This window comes from Wasmannia auropunctata, unplaced genomic scaffold (genome assembly GCF_000956235.1).
Source record: "Wasmannia auropunctata unplaced genomic scaffold, wasmannia.A_1.0 LD336088.1, whole genome shotgun sequence".
Taxonomy (NCBI): Eukaryota; Metazoa; Arthropoda; class Insecta; order Hymenoptera; family Formicidae; genus Wasmannia; species Wasmannia auropunctata.
The window spans coordinates 601,886-621,359 of record NW_012026802.1 but is presented as its reverse complement, the minus strand read 5'-3'; the positions used below and the strand labels follow the sequence as shown (position 1 = coordinate 621,359).

Sequence of the window (19,474 nt, the reverse complement as noted above, 5' to 3'; positions counted from 1 at the left end):
AAAGAGATCGGATGGAAATTCCCGTTTGTTCAAAGTATATTTAATTTCACCAATTTACACTTTATGTTTGCATCCTCCACTCTCTCAATCCAACTTTCCTCGAATGGCGCGTTTTTCTCGACAGATATCATTTCGATTTCTTCTCTATCTCGGAGAACCCCCGCGTTCGCCATCCATCTTTCTGCACCATTCCACGCTATCATTACACCATTATCGTTGCACAAATGGGGTGGAGTTCTAACAAATTTAAAGCCTTTTTCCGAGCAAACGATTTCTAAAGCCTTTGCCAGGAAATTGTTGCAAGCCACTCCACCGGATATCACCTATATTTAAACGAGTATGTAAAATAAAGAAAAGTCAGAGAGAAAATTAATGAACATAATCATAGGTATATACCAAAGTTCGCTTTTCCTGTGATATCAAATTCATATTATTAATAAATTCCATTGCCCTCTGCGTTCTGAGACATATGTGCTTTGTAACACACAGTTGCACGGAGGCGCAGAAATTGTACACGTCGGGCATTGCTATACTATCAGCAACATCAAAGTTTTTTTCTTGCTTAGCGATATGTGCAAAACTTTTGTTCGCTACACCCGCAAAACTAAATTGACAATTTCTACTTCTTGTTAAGACAGGCTCGAAAATATATTTAGTTGGATCTGATGCTTTGCTTGCTGCGCTTTCTATCGCCTGACCACCGTTCATATGCGAGAATTCTGGTATGTTTGCAAGCTTAAGCCTACGAGCAATCTGCAAAGTTTTAAAATAAATCCATCATTATATTTCATACATCATTTTATCTTTATGTCTTATAAGATCTTTCATAAAAATTTTGCTGATAATTTTTTGAAGATAAAATTTTAAATCAGATAATTAGATAGATTAAACGTGTGATAACAAAAAAAAACTCAAAAATATACCTTGTCCAAAATTTCACCAGGTGCATTATCTATTGTAGTACCAAGCGTGTAAAATTTGTCAACATTTTCAACGATCGCTAGTAAACTGTGGCCACCTGACACAAGCAAAACAAGGTAAGGAAAATCTACCTACAAACACATGAATAATTTTTTAAAAATATTTTTGATAATACACGTATGGGTAATTAGTTCTGACGTACTTTCTGCACCATTCGTACAGTTAATGCATGAGCTTCCATATGATGTATCGGTATGTACGGTTTATTACCGATCTTAGAGAGATATTTGCCAAAGGTATTTCCAATGGTAAGCGATATGGGAAGACCTGGTTTAGTTGTAGTTGCGATAGCATCTATATCTCTCAATCTTAAATTCGCCGATCTTAGTGCATCCTCACAAACTGTAGTAATGTGTTGCCTATGCATTTCACCAGCAATTGTAGGTATTATGCCACCGTGTCTAAAAATGGAAACACAACTATGCTAGAATTTTTTAAATAGATTTTTAGATTCATACAAATCATCTTTTAAATAACAATTTAATGCTTTTAATAACATATACAGATGAATTTGCTTACATTAAACATGTAAGCACCAATCAAAACATTACTATAAATATATATTTCATAAACATCTTTCAAGTGTCTACTGACTCACGTCGACTTAATAAATAGCTCGCGAGGTACGGTAGTTGTAATTACTTTAAATGAGTAAGATGTTGCGAATTTATCGCCTCGCCTAATAACTTTCCTGTGGTATCTACGATTCCGCATCCCGTATCATCACAACTCGTTTCGATTCCTAGGATAATAGCCGGTCTGCCGTCCGCAAATTTTCGTATCGCGTTTAACGCTTGGCTACGCGTACGGAGAAATCTCGAACGTCTCGACTGGCAAAGTTCTAATGACGTTTTAAAAAGGCACGTGCTTTTAGCCATTTCGTTTTGACAAATAAAATATTAACGTACAGGGCTTGTGAGCAATTGCAGGTTAGGAATACCAACCCCGCCAATATTCTACCGAATTAAAATACGCGAGAGTACATCGTCGTAACTTGGTCTTGTATCAATTTATTAATCATACTAAATTAAATACAATGCAAGTATATTCTATCTGTTTGAATTCTTTTTTCTCTCTATCTTGACGAATTCCTTTAAATTTCGTCAGCAGTCGGCAGCTTCGACTTGCTTCGACTCCACATCTCTCGAAAGCGTCATCAGCACCATGTGTGCGATTCGAACGTTTTCATGCGAGGAATTTTCGAGGAGCCGCGCTGATTGGCTACCGGATAGGGAATTTCCAAAGTCTCACGAGCACCCTCTGCCCCCCACCCGAAGACCAATCGACACGTTCGAAAAAAGTTGTGCGGCAAATAAAAAATGTCAAGCCAAGCACGTCTCTCTCGTTACGACATATCTCTATGAAAGTCTAGTAAAAATTCCACAACGCCGGACAAGAGGGAACGCGGCGGCGGTGACCGGGTGACGTAGTGATTGGCCGAATTTGAAAACATCGGTGAGGTAATCGATCGATCGAACGAACTGCCCATCCCTTTACTACCATTTATCGATAAATTCTTCGAACGCGATTGTATCGCGGCCATCATAGGCAGCATTATAAGCATAGGCTCGGTCGTCGTCGAGTCAGGCTCAGTTCCAGTTCGGTGATGTTGGGTGATGTTAACGCTGGTGGTTGATTACGCATCCTAAGGAAAAATCGCGGAATAAAGGGCGTGTGTAAGATGCACGAGTGCCGGAGTTCTCGGACTCTTGGCTCGGTCACGGCCTCGGCCTCGATGACGCTGCCGGGAGCGACGAGCGCGTGGAACGCGAGAGCAGCGCGCGGATACGGTAATCGAGTGGCTTAGGAGTTGTCGAGAGCGACGAAGGCATCGAAGCTGCCAGGGCCAGGCAGGACGACGGGGGAAGATGTCCGCGTCCTAAGGAGCCGCCGTGCACCGATCCGCGGACGGACGCGTCTCGGCCGTTTTCTTCGGTGATTGCTGACGTGATGCCCTTTGAAAATCCCACGAACTTTTCTTGTTAGAGACAAGCGCGTGTGACTCTCGGTGAAATGTTTTCGTCGCCGGCGTCAGCGGTGGGCGAGCCATCGGGCTACGATTTTCAGAAAGAGGAGAACGCTGCCAAGTGGAAGGGAGTGTTTGTCAACTCCTTGCGCAAGGTACATTTTTCGTTGCTCCGAAACTCCGCGCTCCACTCCTTGTCGCTTCATCTCTATCCTCTATCTCCCTCCTTCTCTCCCTTCCTCCCTCTCTCTTTCTCTCTCTCTCTCTCCCTCTTTCTTTTTCACTCGCTCGCTCGCTCACTCTCTCCATGCCCGTCTTATATGCTTTGCTTTCTTGTCTTCCCGTTCTATCCCCTCCACCACAACCCCGCCTCTTCCCCTCATGTTTTGTTCGCTCCAATGCTCGATCATTTTTCGTCCCAATGATTTTACGTCGAGGCTGGATCGATCAACGACACCGACCGACGTCATCACCGTGCGCGGCCACCATATGATTTCTCAAATGTCTTCCTGTCAACATCGGCGATTGATGGATTTTTTTTATATCGCACCCTCGCGCTTATCTCTATTCTCCAACTGTCAACTCCTTCGCTCACGTATCTATCCAAAGTATTATATCTTGTGATATAATCATATATTTTGGCCTAATAATACAATTATGATAGTAATATATTGTACATATAAAGTTTACGTTATAGCCAAGAAAATATTACTTTATAGGTACTAGAACAAGTACATCCTAGTCTCGAAGCTCGACAAGATGCTTTAGACTATGTGGAAAGTTTAATTTTAAGAATGCTAGGCATGCTTTGTGGACATCCACCCCCTCAGACTCCTCAAGATGTGGAGGAAAGAGTAAGACGAACCTTTCCTACGCCCATCGATAGATGGGCTCTTCGTGACGCTAGAGATGCTTTAGAGAAAGGGAAAAAGAAGTCGCCATTAGTACTACCAGTTGATAAGATTCATCAGTTATTACAAAAAGTACATATCTATATGCCAGTTTATTTCATACATTGCATGCATCTTGCTAATGTTCAAAGATCTTATAAAAACATGTCAAAGCTGTATCGTAAGCTAATACATTACATTATTATTATTATTTTTTTTAATAGGAAGTATTACAGCACAAAATTGATTCGCAAGTTAGCCTGTTTGTAGTTGGCGTTTTGGAGTATATTTCTGCTGATATTTTGAAGGTTGGTAGAGTTCAAAATATTAAACGATTCTAAGCACTCGCTCGTTTCTACTTGAAAAGAATTGTCTGGGAATATTTAAGATTATTTTCTTTTCAGCTAGCTGGAAATTATGTGAAAAATATTCGCCACGTAGAGATTTCGTGTGAAGACATAAGAGTCGCGATGTACGCGGATATGGTAAGACATTGTTTGTACAAATGCACAATCTGTGTTGTATCTCTGTACTGCACCTTAATTAACCAACATATACTCTGTATCGTGTCTTACCATTTACATTTTAAGACTGATTTGACTTTATATATATATATATATATATATATATATATATATATACATACATACATTTTAATTATGAAAATTATTATTATATATATATAAATATACATACACATATATATGTGTGTGTAATGTAAATGTAAATATGTTGTAAGTGTATCACAATATTAATAATATATTATTATCATGTGATACTTCGCTCATATTCCAAATCAGTCTTATAGAAAATCTAGACACACAGTGGTGTATACATATATAGTTTATGAGGCTTGTATAGAGGAAATGTAATTAAAACAAGTGATATTATATTGCATTAAATAGGCAGTAAATGCAGTAGAGAAATATGATACCTTGCTAGTAATAGTTGGCTTATTATTTGTCGTTTACTATTTCTAGATTCAAGTTTTCGTTATTATATTGTCTAATTTATTTGAAAATGCATTAGCTTTCTAGTTTATATAGGTTTGATAAAAAACGGAGATTATAATTTTTTTCTATAATCTGTAATTCAAAGTATCTGAAATTTACTAGCAACTAATTACTAGCAACAGGTACACTAATAAATTTCAGAATTGGCTACACTAAGCTAATTGTGGCTGCGTATATTCTATGCTTGGTTACATGCTTTCCACTAATATATAACAACTCCAACCATGTTCATTCTTCGCTCATGCTGTTCTAGGTGGTACGTACTCGTGGTTGCACAGAAAAGATTTAAGGTGTCACAATATTTTTTTGCTATCTTTGTTCGTTTTTTAGAAAAGTTATATTTTATATTATTGTTCCTTAACTTAAAAGACTTCTTATTGTCTTATATCAAAGTTTATTGGGAAAGTTGACTGAATAATATATAGCATTATGCAAGAAAATTAATATCAACATAATATTATTAATATTAATATAAGCAAATGTAATTTATAATAGGTATTGCAATATTACAAAATATCTAATTCAATTAGGAAAAAAAGAATACAATACTTTTATAACACTTTAATTGCAAAATTTAAGATATACCTAACACACAACCTTTTTTTAAATCATTTTACTTATCTTTCTAACTTGAACATAAATAAAATTCATAAAATATAATTATTTTAAGATTTTAAAATTAGAGGAAATATACACATTTAAGAACAGAGAGTTAAATCTTAAAAGTTTGAATATAAAAGTTCTCGATAATTAACTATCTTAATAATCTAGTTGTTGTGCACAAATACTGTATATTTTATTGTTGTGTATTTTCTAGAAGTATGTAACTCATTGCTTGTTTAAAGAAATGCTTGTTAGTATATTTCTTTTATACAATATTTGCAGAATATTTTTATTTTAGCATCAACATCAAATGTAAAAGCAAATTAAATGTCAGTAAGCTCTCTTCAACTTTTTCTATTCCTCTTTTTTTTATGGTTAAGCGTAAGACAAATATAATTTGTTCAAATTAATGTGTAATTCCCTCTGCCTGTAAAGTGTTTTTATCTCTTTTAAATGTAGAGAATTAATACAACATATAAATTAATAATATATAAAATTATTACTATTTATACTATGCTTATACTAATTATGCCGTAGCATGAGTTTAATAATATATATGTAAATCACAAATATATTGGTAGAAAGTATTTTAACAGCACATAGAAATTGCTATAGAAAATTTTTTATAATTATTTTTTTAATCTTCTTTAATCACTTTTGTATTACCCGTTATTATGGCTGTTTTTGTAATTGATAAAAAATATTATAATAAGCATTCTAACTATTAAATATTTTATTTGTTATTTCTTCTTTTGATATTGATGTTTAAGGACAGGAAAATGTAAGAAATAATTATTTGTAACAATGTATAATTTATTGATAGGTATTGATGGACATGTTTTATCAAGATGATTATACGGAAGGTCCGCAAAGTAGCTTGGGTGCGGTTGTTTCGCAAACTTATGAAGAGTCTGTTCGAGATCTCATTCATGACGAACGGCATTACATCCGTGACTTACATATGATTATCAAGGTAATATACCATAGATGTTGTTGGAAAGTATTGAAATTTTAATCGAAAAAGATAAAAAATTAATTTCCATTGCTAGGTATTTCGCGAAGAGATTGCAAAGTTGGCGCAAGATAAGAGCGAACTAGAGACGCTGTTCAGTAATATTACAGATATTTATGAAGTTACTATGACATTATTCGGCAGTTTAGAAGATATAATGGAAATTACGGAAGAGAAGCAAACACCTACGGTCGGTTCGTGCTTTGAAGAATTAGCAGAGGCAGCAGAATTTGATGTTTATATAAAGTACGTGTGTATTACATTATGTATAATATACATCTATGTAAAATTTTTACTAATTATATATTATATCGTTAGATATGCGAAAGATATTAATAGTCCAGCTAGCAGGGAGGTTTTAACGAATTTATTATCAAGACCAGAAGCTAGTACGGCTTTGCGGGCAGCAGGCCATGGTTTTAAGGAGGCCGTTAAATATTATTTGCCAAAACTCTTGTTGCAACCTATATGGCACTGCTTCCTGTATTTTGATTACATAAAGGTATCTTTCTATTTGTTGCGTATATATGCAAAAATACTTTACGATACGATCTACCTTTTGTATTTCAAAATCTTAGGTTTTACACAAACGCACACCTAATATAGAGGATAGCGAAACTCTGGAACAGGTGCAAGGTTTATTAAGGCCACTACAAATGGAATTAATGCAATCTGTAGCAAGTCTTCCAAAAAAGGATACGGGCTTGCGAATGCAGAGCAGAGCAAGGAGACAGGCGGCACTAGAGAAAACTAGTGAGCTACAAAAGACTGTGGATGGTTGGGATCAAAAAGATATCGGGCAATGTTGCAATGAATTTATTAGAGGTAACACACACATATGTTTTTTTTATCTCTTGATAAACCATTTGAATTTATGTTTCAATCGTCGATAATTATATATCGATAATGTTTGTACAGAGGATACATTGAAAAAGGTGGCTAGTAATGGACGAAGATTAACAGAAAGGAAAGCCTTGTTATTCGACGGTTTATTAGTATTGTGTAAGCCAACTGGTAGTAAAAGAGTCAGCGTTACTGTTGCAGCAGGCATTGTTGCAGTCGCTGGACATTCGACTCATCAAGGTGAACTCCGATTGAAAGAGAGACTTTTTATCAGAAAAGTCGATATTATCGATAGAGAAGATACCGAAGGTAAACGCACAAATACATTTGATTACAATTTTATGTTACATTCGTAATCTCACATTGTAATGAAAATATTTTTATAGAATTGAAGAATGCTTTTGAAATTGCACCGAGGGACCACCCTAATGTTATTCTTGTTGCCAAATCCGTTGAAGATAAGAATAATTGGATGGCAGATTTAGTAATGTTGAATACAAAAAGTATGTTAGAAAGAACTTTAGATAGTATCCTATCCGATGAGGAAAGGAAGCACCCATTGAGGCTACCTCCATCTCACTTGTATAAATTTACTGAACAAGACAGCTCGGAAAATATTGTTTTGGAGGCCAGAGAAAATGGTGGTGTTCCCTTGATTAAGGGCGCAACTTTGATAAAATTAGTAGAGAGATTAACTTATCATATATACGCTGATCCAGCTTTTGTAAGAACATTCCTTACTACTTACAGGCAAGTAACAGTAGCGACTGTATTACTCCTTTTCATATGACAAATTACTTATTGATGATTTATTTTATAGGAGTTTTTGTTCCCCTCAAGAATTATTGACGCTGCTAATAGAAAGGTTTGATATACCAGATCCTTCATTAGTCTACGGCGAAGAGGAAAAACCATCTGTATGTAAGACAGCTAGAGAAGATTGGAAAAGATATAGGAAAGAATTTTGTCAGCCGGTGCAGTTTAGAGTTTTAAACGTTTTAAGACACTGGGTTAGTAACATTTTCTTATTTCCGCTTTACAATTCTCTTAAAATATAATTTTTCTAATTGTATTTATTTTCTTACACGAATTTTCTTAGGTCGATCATCATTTTTATGATTTCGAACGTGATAGAAATCTTCTGGAAAAATTGCAATTGTTTTTGGAATCAGTTAGTGGTAAATCCATGCGGAAATGGGTCGATTCAGTAATAAAAATTGTGCAACGAAAATGCGAGCCATCGGAACAACGACCTATCACACATAGCTTTGAACGATCTCCTCCGTCGATAGAGTGGCATCTTAAAGTTCCTGAGGAAGAATATGGAATACTTACGGTATATAGATAATTTCTCCATTAAATTTATTTTCTTACAAAAACTGCCTAACATTCTTGATTTATGACAATACTGATTACCGAAATTTACAACAATACAATTATTAATTCAATTATCAATTACAATTACAGTTACATCCTATCGAATTAGCAAGACAGTTAACGCTATTGGAGTTTGATTTGTACAGAACGGTAAAGCCTTCCGAGTTAGTCGGCTCTGTATGGACAAAGAAGGATAAGGAAAAAACATCACCCAACTTGCTGAAGATGATTAAACACACAACAAATGTAAGCTTTTATTTTAAATTATCATAAATATATCGTGAGATATATAAAATGCTATTACATTAATTGGATTTTTTACTGTGGTTTCTTAGTTCACAAGATGGTTAGAAAAGACAATAGTAGAGGCTGAAAATTTCGACGAGAGATTAGCCATTATATCACGTGCAATCGAAATAATGATAGTGCTGCAAGATCTCAATAATTTTAACGGCGTTCTGGCCATTATCAGTGCTATGGGATCGGCTTCAGTTTTTAGATTAAAATTTACATTTCAAGTACGTTCAATTTATACACACAAGTAAAATTAAAAAATCGTATTAAATTATTCTTTTTTTATTTATCATTTATTTTTACAGCAAATAAATGCACGATTAGAAAAAGCGTTGGAAGAAGCACGGGAGCTTAACAACGATCATTTTCGGAAGTATCAAGAGAAATTAAGATCTATCAATCCACCTTGCGTACCATTTTTTGGTATGTGTATAAAGTGTTACAAAGAGATGATCTCTTATTATTACTGAAAATTGAACTTTTTTTTCATTTTTAGGTATGTACTTGACTAACATTCTGCATATTGAAGAAGGAAATCCGGATTATTTACCGGGAAGTCCGGAGCTTATTAATTTTAGCAAACGGCGAAAAGTAGCAGAAATAACTGGTGAAATACAGCAGTATCAAAATCAACCCTATTGTCTTTCAGTGGAATCTAGAATAAGGCAATTTCTTGAAAACCTGTGTCCTTTTGATCCCAATATGAAAGATGCGGACATAAGCAATTATTTGTACAATAAAAGTTTAGAAATAGAGCCAAGAGGATGCAGACAACCTCCAAGATTCGTAAGCGTTACTCTTAATACTATGATACAGTAATAAAAATTATTCTCAGTCTTTTACATTTTCTTAAATTTTTGCAACAGCCGCGTAAATGGCCAGATTTAAACTTGAAATCACCAGGAATCAAGGCTAGAAGCGGAAAATTACCAGCTCCGTTACATATGGTGACGTCCAACGTAAGATTACATGATTCTCCAGCGGACACGTTTCCTCATGAATTACCGGAAACACCTCCACATGGACTACAAAATACAGTTCCACATATAGATCATAGCGTTTTTCCGCCTGTCATATTTGGTACGTATATATATTTAAGTCTTATTGTTAATATATTAACAATACGCGTATAAATGTATAACTTTCTCGTTAAATCTTTTTGTAGCTGTGCCACTTCCAGCATCACCTAGTCCAACTAGTGGCGCTAAATCGGTGCGTTCGATTCCCTCGTCGAGTAGCCCTCAGTCGCTTCAGTCTTTCTTTCCTGCGCATTATCAAAGTAATCACTTCATCTTTAATACCAGTGCTATAAATGTAATATACATGATTAGTTTGCTACAATGTGTCTACCGTTGCCAGGTGAAAGCCCCAGTGCAATGCCGACACCGTCGTCTCCCAATATACCTCTTAATCAACTTAATCAACTTCCGCCGCCTCTACCACCTAAACCTAGAGTGATACCTAAACGACGAGAAAATTCATGTAGTGAATCACCACAACAAGTAAGAGATTTTAAGGTTAACTAAGATTCATTCAGTTTAAAAATTTTTTAATCATTTTCTAATTCAATAAAATTAAAATATCTTTATACATGGATTTGAAAATATTATAAACTTAAATTTTTTCCAAGAAAAATGTTTTTAAGAGAAACTTTTTAAATCAAATAATTTTTTGCTTTATTCATTATCGATATTTATTAATTTTTTTATTGTTATGTTGGATGATATCAGATTTTCAAACTTACATTTCTGCATTGCGATAGAGTAGAAATATGTTGCATATTAAGATTTATGACAAATAGGATAATTATTATTGTGGTTTTCTTCGAGAAAGTAAAAAAATTTGCTTCGAACAAATATAGGCAAAACAAGCTCCAAACGCACCAATTCTTCCGCCGAGGGATGATATCTCGCCACCGCCGTTACCACCACGACTTCCAGCAACGTTAAATCCAAGTAGTTCGGCATTACTGTCGCGCCGAAATTCCACGTTAGAAAATACATGCTGCAATGTTCCACGGAGACATATGTCTCTCAATAGCCCTAGCCCTACGAAACTTCCACCAACGCAGCCTAATGGTAAGATATTTATATGTCTGTTTGCAAATTCATATATATTTATATAACATTAACGGATATTTATTTTCATTATCATTATTGCATTTCAGGATCAGTGACACCGAAGTTACCACCAAAACCTATACAGGGACGTCCACCTACAACCATGTTTAATTTCAACCACCCTCCCGGACCTAGTTAAGTGTTACCTTCCCACAATTCTATTTTTTTACCTTGTTGGAAAAACATTTTCAATCGCAGCTTAGTCCATTCGGTAAGTCAAGCTGAAATCTTTCTTGCCGCACATATAAAGAAGCACGGTCTAATAAATAGATCGATTCCAAATAAAATATTTATTGTATTAAATCATTGTAAAAATATCAAAAATGTTAAGTGATAATTTGAGAATTCTGATAATTTTCTCAATAAATTTCGAGTCCGTTGTTTGAAATAATCAGTGCTTTTGTGTTCATCATACTTTATAATCTTACTGAATAGACTACGCTCAGTATCAGTTACCTGTATGGCTTCCTTCCTTTAAATCCCCGATTCTCCTTCAAATACAACTGTGATATAGTTTCAATACAAAAAATATGTTAATGTAATTAGACACTTAGATTTTAAAATAATAGACGTAAGAAAGTGATGTGTATCGAATATATACAAATATGTATACATATATATATATATTGATCAATATCAAGAAAAGCATACATGGATTATATATATACAGGGAGAAAGAGAGAGAAAGAGAGAGGGGAAGGGAAAGGGGGGAAAGAGAGAGAGAAAATACATGTATATTATTATAAATATATTCTATTTTATATATATAAAGATATATAAATATATATATATATATATATATATATATATTTATATATGTATATATATATATAGATTGATATACATAATATAGATTGTAATAATTTCTAGGAAAAAAATATGGCATTATGTAAAATAAAAAAGTATATTGTGTAACAGTATCTGTAACTCTTACCTTATATTTGCATTTTTTACAGTGCATCTAATAATTAGGAGCAATAATGAAAAGCGTAAGTGTAAATTTATTATAGAACTTGGACTTATTATTAAGTTATTTGGAACTGACGTTGAGAATAGGGAATTACACAATAGAGAGCATTTGGCTTTATTTTTTTTTCTCATTATTCTCACGTAATCCCGAATTTTATGAGTGAAATGTATACGAGAGAGTATAACCCTCGATTTTACGGGACTTCCCATACTGTGGAACTATCGCTGCGTTTGCTATGCCTAATGTCAGCGTGAGTAGTATCTAGTACGTCGCTTAATTTGCTGAATCGTCTGGCCCAGCTTCCTCTACCGATGCTTCCGGCCTCTCTCAAAACCGAAAGTAAATCATCTTCATCTTCTTTTCCCCTTATTTCCTTTTCGTACTTTTCTTCCTGAGCGATCAATCGTTCACGTTGCAGTTGAGTTGTCAGCGAATGCGGTCCCGCCGGTATTATGTAGCTCATAATACCGGTAAGTGCGAAAACCTGTAAAAAAAAAATTTCTCCATCGAAATAGCCAATTTTATTGCCTTGTTAGTAAAAGAACGTGTTTATCGGCTTACAACGTGCTCGAAGACAACGACGAAAGCTAAACGTGCGGCGAAAACGTGCCAGTACTGCGGACTGAGCCCATAAGGATCGATGATGTGGTCCGGACCGTTTCTGTAGCCTCTGTACTGACACGTCTCCGGATGTTCGGCTTCCACGTCGCTCTTCATATCGTCGCGATAATCCGACGTATTGAACTCTGATAGAGAACTATCGATGTAACCCACCAAATCTTCGGTGGGCGAATAAACGAACGTGTACACGCTTCGTGGGATAAAATCGGACGTGTACGCGATAACAAAGGCCTGGAACATGCCATTCGTAAGTTAAAAAGGCTAAAGCGACTTGTGCGACTCGACGAATTTGTATGTGCGTGCGCGTACATTTGATACCACCGCTACGTAAGTTACACCCCTAAGAATACCGAACCAAGCACCAATATCCTCTACTCGCTCGGCTAACGGTCTTCGAGCCTCCTTGACCATTTTGTACGCGTCCAATCTTATCTCGGCGATATTATTCAATAAAGCGAATAAAGGTGCTAACGGGAACGCTGCCACGAATAACGTTACAAATCCATACTGCAGAACTATAAACATGGTAAAAAGAAGGAATAATGCCTGTAAAAAGATGTTTTGCCGAAAACGAATTTAGTGTATAGTGCGCGAGACTCACTCATCTCTAAATACTCGTCGAACAAAGCTAGTCTCCCCGGATCTTGAAGCTGATAATCTTTCTCCCAACAAGGAGCATATCTTCTATCATGATTCTTGACCGTCGCTGCGACTTGCGTTCTCTTGCGCCACCAATTCCACAATTTCGGTGATAAGATTTCGACAAAGTTATTAAAGCATTGTTTACCGACCATTATAATCGCAAGTTGAATACAGACTTCCGAAAGGCAACCAGCGGGATCGCATACGTCTGTTTTAATGCGATAGAATTCCGAGGCTCTCGCATCCGCATCGCCAGGATGGACGAAAAATCTCCCCTAAATATATAGATGAATATGAACGCAAAGGAGCTCAATGTGAGATATCGTATGTTTAATGTCGTACGCTAATATATACCTTGAAAAAGGCGATGTAAATCAAAGAGGAGTAAAAGTTGACAAACTCGAATAAAAAAATCTTAAATGTATAGCTGGCTTCGTATTCCGTCTGCGTTCTCGGATTTTCCAAATTGACCATCCAACGAGCTAACTTATGATATATTCGCGTAAGTATCATTATTATCACCAAGTTAATGAGGGCGGCGGTCATAGAAGTGAATATCTTCGCATGTCTTTTCAAAAAACTACCACCCCCGCCGTAAAAAACGGCAACCAACGAAATGCGGTATACGATCGTTCCTAAAACTGCACCGAGGACTACGCATATCTACGCAAAAGATAATAACGATAATAATTTGTAATGAGATATTAAAGTATCGAAGAAAGTGAAAATGCGTGAATTTAATTACCATAAAAAATACCATGGAGCCAGTAGCCAAACATCGGATGGCCTTAGACCACGCGGGCAAATACGGTTCTTTTTCCTTCGTCACGGGATTTATTCGGAACGTTTTAACGGACGATTCGAATTCAGGTCTGGGCTCTTCGTCGTATTCGGCATTTTGTAGGTCCCATTCCCAAACGATCACGGCTTGACGCCGTTTCCACAGCTCGAGAAACGTGGTAGCTGTTAAATTGAAAAATTAAAAGTTAAAACGTATTTAGATACGTATGATTACGTGGAAAAAAGATATTTTATTCATTTTCAAATCTTACCCCAGAAAGACATAAACATAGCAAAGAAGACAGTCGCGGGATTGTCAAATAAGTAAGTCAATTTCGAAAATATACAGGAATCACCGAGTTTTTGATAGGTACACGCTTTATCGCAAAGAGGGCACAGAGTGATATTTCCTGAAATGTTGCGTTGCATCAAATTAGAAATATTACGGACGGATAGCGTAACGATTTATCAACAAAGATTTTTGTACAAATATCGTACAAAAAAGGATATTTACCAGCTAAGTTAGAATCGCATATTTCCTTGCTGGGAATGTTGTCTTCACCATCCATGCTTCCAAGACCGTAAATGAAGCATAAAAGTCCCACCACTGCTGGTGCATATAAGCATTTCGTGTAAAATCCCAGCCACGCGAAGTAAAGAGCGACTTTCTCGCCAAAATATCGTCTTATTAACCATAACGGCTGTTTTTTAAACCTAAGGTTGTACGAAAAAAATCTCTTTCAAATAGTTTACATTATACAATATCAAAGTGTCTGAAATATTTGTTAAAACTTTCTATTACCATTGCGCGGGTCTCGCCCATAGTAAGTACAACAGATATCTATCGAGAATCTCTCCGTTACGCATGGGTTTATCATAAGGACCCTCGTGCAGAGGAAAACAATCGAGATACGTTCCGTCCGCTAAGAGCCTGCGAATACCGGCCTTCTCGTGGTTCTCGTCAAATCTCGCTCGCAATAATATTTGCATTACTATTAATGATCTCTGGGCGGGCGTATAAGCATTATCCCTTTCCTTTACGATAAACCTGCCAAATATCAAGTATGACAAACAAGATGAGACGAAAACTAATCTGATTTCACGTTACTTAAATACCTTTCTTCACGATCGCCGGAATCTATGTAGTCATAAAAATGCGGTTCCTCAGGATACTTCGATGTATCCCAAGTATGTATCTTATGTATCCATTTGGCCCATCGCGTCCATCGCGCCCAGAATTTCGATATCTCTTTGGCACCGTCTGTATCCTGTTTTAAAAATTCGGAAATATATCATATTTACGCGATACATTTTACAACGCCTAGAACGTGCCTATAGCATGTATATACATGTGGTTCACAGTTAAAAAAAAACGTACCCAAGTTTTCATAGGGATCGTTTTGAATCTCTTTGTGGGTAGTTTTAAACTCATTACTTCAGCATATTGCACTTTGATTTTCCAAGGTATATGTAATTTTAAAAAGTACGTTTTTCTATCAAACGAACTCTCCTTCGGTTCGAGCTCCAGTTGCAGACCTTCTTTCAAAAGATTTTGTTGAAACACTCGTCTCTGCTCTCGCCGACGAGCTTCTAATTCGGTCATAACTCCTTCGTTTTCTTCCTGGTAGACTAATACCATATCGATTCTTCGATGGCCGTCGCTAAAATTAAATCGAGTCGAGTAATATAGTTAATCGCGAAATCTTTTCGAAAGACGATCTAATTTGATAATGTCTTGTCTTGTATGTGCATGTTTATAAAAAGAGCTTCTAAAAATAAGGCACTTTCGAAATAAATGACCCTTCGCATTTCTTTCCCCGAGTCGTTCGTTTGCGCATGTTCAAGTAACGTACGATAAAAAAATGATAAGACAATCTAACGTCCTAGATAATTATATTAAGCTTGTAATAATAGAAACGAGTGCCTATGTCCATCTATATATGTATACATATATGTATGTATATATATATATATACATATATATACACATGTATTATACACGCCTCGACATTTGACTGTTTAAAGTCCGAATGAGGGAGAACCAAAATAACTTTTGTGACATATCGCCGTGGCAGAGACAACTACTCACCGAAAATAAAGTACCTCGGGATCGATTCCCGTTTCTTTCGATGGCAATGAATCCCCAGCGGCAAAATCCAACGATACTGGCGTATCCGGTAGCGAGGGATTGATTTCCGGAGTGGCGGGCGCCGTGAGTTTGGGACCTTGCCCAGTTTAAATTAGAAAATTATCAATACTATAATCTTTAGCACGCGTTTACGACTTTTTTTCGCGTTGACTTAGCCTTTAACATTTTTTTAGTCATTTCGGTGAAAGTGCCGTATACTAGGCAAATTACAACAGAATTAATATAGCGCACATATTGTAAACTTCCTTCAAGTTATTTCGTAATTTGCTTCACCTTGAAAGCATCCTTACGATAATGTCTATAATTTCGCGGCGTTTTAGTAGTTTCGTAAAAGTAGAACGAAAAAGAGTAAAAAGTTAACAGCAGAAAGTTAGAGCGCACATTCGTAGAATGATAATACTAGAGCCGAGTCAAACGTTGCATTATTAACATCCGATATTCGTGACACGCTGACATTCGTACGCATATTGATCGAGTTTACTGACATAGCTTTATTGCTGTTATAGACAACCGCGGGTTTCCACGAGCGTTTTATTCTTTATACATATATATTACGTTCGCGTAGATCGTATATATCGCGTACCCGGTTTATATTTATTAAATGCCGTTATTAAAGTGTTACGTAAGCGATTAGCTAAAATTAGTTTTCCTACTGTCGAGTAAACATGAATTCTCACGCGTTTAAAGGCTCGGAGAAACTTGAGAGCGTTGACAATCGTCCGTTATCGAACGTGTCGCGTTGGCCTTGCATCGGCCTTGAAACAAGATCCGGCTTAGCATTTCTTGGATTGACACTAAATTAATTCTTACCGAAGGCATCCTGCGCGATCAGATTCGTTCCAGATGGGTACACGCTGGCTCTCGACAATTTCCTCTTGACGCTCGCCGGCGTTTCACCGGTTAGCGAGCCATTTTTGTCGGGTTCATAAATAATGTCCCTATTCGGATAAACGGAGGAGATCAATCCCGGAGACCTCGGGACATTACCGGTCTTGGTTGATTTGGCCGAGGACGCGCGAGAGGTGTTTCCGGAGCCGCTCGATTTTTCGTCGTTGAATTGATGCTCGACCGGGCTATTGTCGTCTGGATGAAGAAAAGTGCCCCAACTGCTAGGCCTCTGAGTGTGGTTTTGCTGAAATTATTCAGACGCTTATAGCGTTTCCCGTGGATCATTACCTGCCAGTTCGTATGCCCTATTCGTATCCTCGATCGTGGTGAAAAAAAAAACCGTCACAAAAAGTTATTGTCGGAGTTTTAATCTTATATAATGGGGAATCGATGTGACAATGCGAGACAGAAATGAATTCGCGAAAAATAAAATAGTCAGAGGATCGATACCTTAATCACTTTTAAACATAAAAAATCAACATAAGTTCTTATCATAGTGTACTAGATAGCGGAAAAAAGAAAGTGTATTACGCCGATTATTAGACCGGTAAGTGGGCACGATGAATATGTAGATTTAAGATAATGATTACTTTCTCGTCTCACAGCCCCTTGATGTAATAATAGTTGCAGATATCGATCCGAGCTAGATGTATCATTAAGATACGTGCATCCTCTACTTATTGTTAGATGGATTACTCAGATATTCGAAAAAGCGAACTCGTAAACATGTAAATGTTTCGTGTTATCATTTGTTTAATTTTCTCTCTATATATACATATATGTGCTCGTGCTACACTTCGAGGATGTAGTACTTTGCATGTTTATAGTTATTCGTAGTAAACTAGTAAACAGTTATTCGTTTAGTAATGTACACACACACACACATATATATATGTATATTACTAAACGAATAACTCACTATGAGAAATATTCTCACATGCGCGGGATGTAAAACCGATTTTTGGAACGGTGCTAAGTATACCTGGCTGTCATCGTCTACTTGCAGCTTATCATCCATGTTGACCCCTTCGTGTTTTAAGGTACGTTCGCGAAGACCGGAAGACTTTCGATGGACAGTGTTCGGAGTGTCGATTGGTCCGATAACATTTTTTTCCTTGCCAAAAAAACAACGACTTTTCACGATGAATGTTTCAACGATTATTCATCGATCTGCGTGCGACGAGTCGAGAAGCGTTCTTCATTTCCCAAAAGAATCATCTCGGGCATTTGGATTGGCATTTTCTTGATGTTCCTTGATTTAGATATTCGAAATACTATCAAACACACTTTACAACGAGCTTCTTTGATCGCGTCTGATAGTTAATCGTAAGAAAACGAGCATCGATCAGTGTCGATAGCTTAGATAGTCGCGGCGGCGGCGGCGGCGGCCTCGCATCGAAGAACACTCGTTTAATTATGAATGGAGCACAAATCAACCCCGCTCGAAGAAACGTGGGATAATGGTTTTGTACTCGGGATGCCCTTACGGAGGTACGAGTGAAGACATTTCGATGAAACCTCGTCCATTTAATCGCCTCGAGAGCGTTTTTATGCAGCGGAACATGATGCGTTGGATCGTTAGCATGTTTTAATTCCACGACATTGTATATAATATCGAACGTATTTGTTACCTTTCGGATTCACATTTGGATTAATCGACTATATACACATTGTCATCCGCCATTCACCTTCATTCTTTCAACTTTGATCTTTTAATATCTCAAGAGTTTTAATAATATTTTTCAAAATTACTATTACTGTTTCATTTGCTTTTTCCTTTTTCTTCAGAAAGTCCGTTTCCGAAGGACGGATAGTTAGATTAATGATTTCGGAATAGAGACGAAGAGAAGTGAAACGAGATTGAATGATGAAGTTTACGCGCGCGCGTTTGTTATATATCTTTTTTCTTTTTGAACTGTTGGAGAACGAATTCGTATGAGAGAGCGAATCGTTTCTCGATCGAATCGTTCTTTCGCGACGGCAGTATGAGATATACTGACCACAGAGGACAATAGGAACAATACTTATATCGCACTGCACGTATCGCCCTGTTAATGTCCCTTATCTACGTAGTCGCACATATTCCGCGAGGGTGTACGTGTGCATTACCTTCGCCTTCAGGGGCGAAGATTTCACCCGATGCGGGGGTGGAAGCCGAGCGGTGGAATGTCGAGGCTTTCGGAATTGCTATGGTTACCCAATGGACACAACATATGTATTACATATGTCGCATTAAACGCATCATCGACTCCTCCTTTGAGCTTGAACTTGAAGCGTCAGCTTCGCGGGTCGCAGGCGGAATAAAAACGCGCATGATCTACAATC

The 19,474-nt window shown here is 36.8% G+C and overlaps 3 protein-coding genes across 5 annotated transcripts; 1 reads left to right on the top strand and 2 right to left on the bottom strand.

Moving 5' to 3' along the window:
- Positions 1–18: 18 nt before the first annotated feature.
- LOC105448133 (probable tRNA N6-adenosine threonylcarbamoyltransferase, mitochondrial) lies at positions 19–2,145 on the bottom strand. 2 transcript variants are annotated; one of them, XM_011686514.1, is made up of 5 exons: positions 1,624–2,145; positions 1,124–1,382; positions 924–1,052; positions 397–753; positions 19–323 (listed from the first exon to the last, which is right to left on the bottom strand). In XM_011686514.1, exons 1-5 carry the CDS (start codon positions 1,857–1,859, stop codon positions 30–32), a joined length of 1,275 nt encoding a protein of 424 aa, XP_011684816.1. In that variant the 5' UTR covers positions 1,860–2,145; the 3' UTR covers positions 19–29. The 2 variants fall into 2 exon arrangements, with proteins under 2 accessions (XP_011684816.1, XP_011684817.1); XM_011686515.1 differs by having other exon boundaries at positions 1,580–1,784.
- A 325-nt stretch (positions 2,146–2,470) lies between these two features.
- Positions 2,471–11,730, top strand: LOC105448127 (protein son of sevenless). Of its 2 annotated transcripts, none has more exons than XM_011686502.1 (21): positions 2,471–3,102; positions 3,667–3,930; positions 4,062–4,145; positions 4,242–4,322; positions 6,277–6,426; positions 6,503–6,711; positions 6,784–6,967; positions 7,044–7,290; positions 7,384–7,617; positions 7,695–8,058; positions 8,129–8,318; positions 8,408–8,644; positions 8,776–8,931; positions 9,021–9,203; positions 9,285–9,402; positions 9,476–9,765; positions 9,846–10,059; positions 10,145–10,258; positions 10,339–10,481; positions 10,841–11,057; positions 11,147–11,730. In XM_011686502.1, the coding sequence occupies exons 1-21, from the start codon at positions 2,995–2,997 to the stop codon at positions 11,236–11,238; spliced, it is 3,879 nt and encodes a 1,292-aa protein (XP_011684804.1). In that variant the 5' UTR covers positions 2,471–2,994; the 3' UTR covers positions 11,239–11,730. The 2 variants fall into 2 exon arrangements, with proteins under 2 accessions (XP_011684804.1, XP_011684805.1); XM_011686503.1 differs by lacking the exon at positions 2,471–3,102 and adding an exon at positions 3,175–3,555.
- A 456-nt stretch (positions 11,731–12,186) lies between these two features.
- LOC105448129 (anoctamin-4) lies at positions 12,187–19,429 on the bottom strand. Its single transcript, XM_011686504.1, has 14 exons — positions 18,132–19,429; positions 17,072–17,393; positions 16,202–16,337; positions 15,491–15,773; positions 15,229–15,380; positions 14,915–15,160; positions 14,627–14,826; positions 14,385–14,522; positions 14,078–14,295; positions 13,687–13,995; positions 13,292–13,607; positions 13,000–13,205; positions 12,631–12,921; positions 12,187–12,553 (listed from the first exon to the last, which is right to left on the bottom strand). The coding sequence occupies exons 1-14, from the start codon at positions 18,165–18,167 to the stop codon at positions 12,263–12,265; spliced, it is 3,144 nt and encodes a 1,047-aa protein (XP_011684806.1). The 5' UTR covers positions 18,168–19,429; the 3' UTR covers positions 12,187–12,262.
- Between the last annotated feature and the right edge of the window lie 45 nt (positions 19,430–19,474).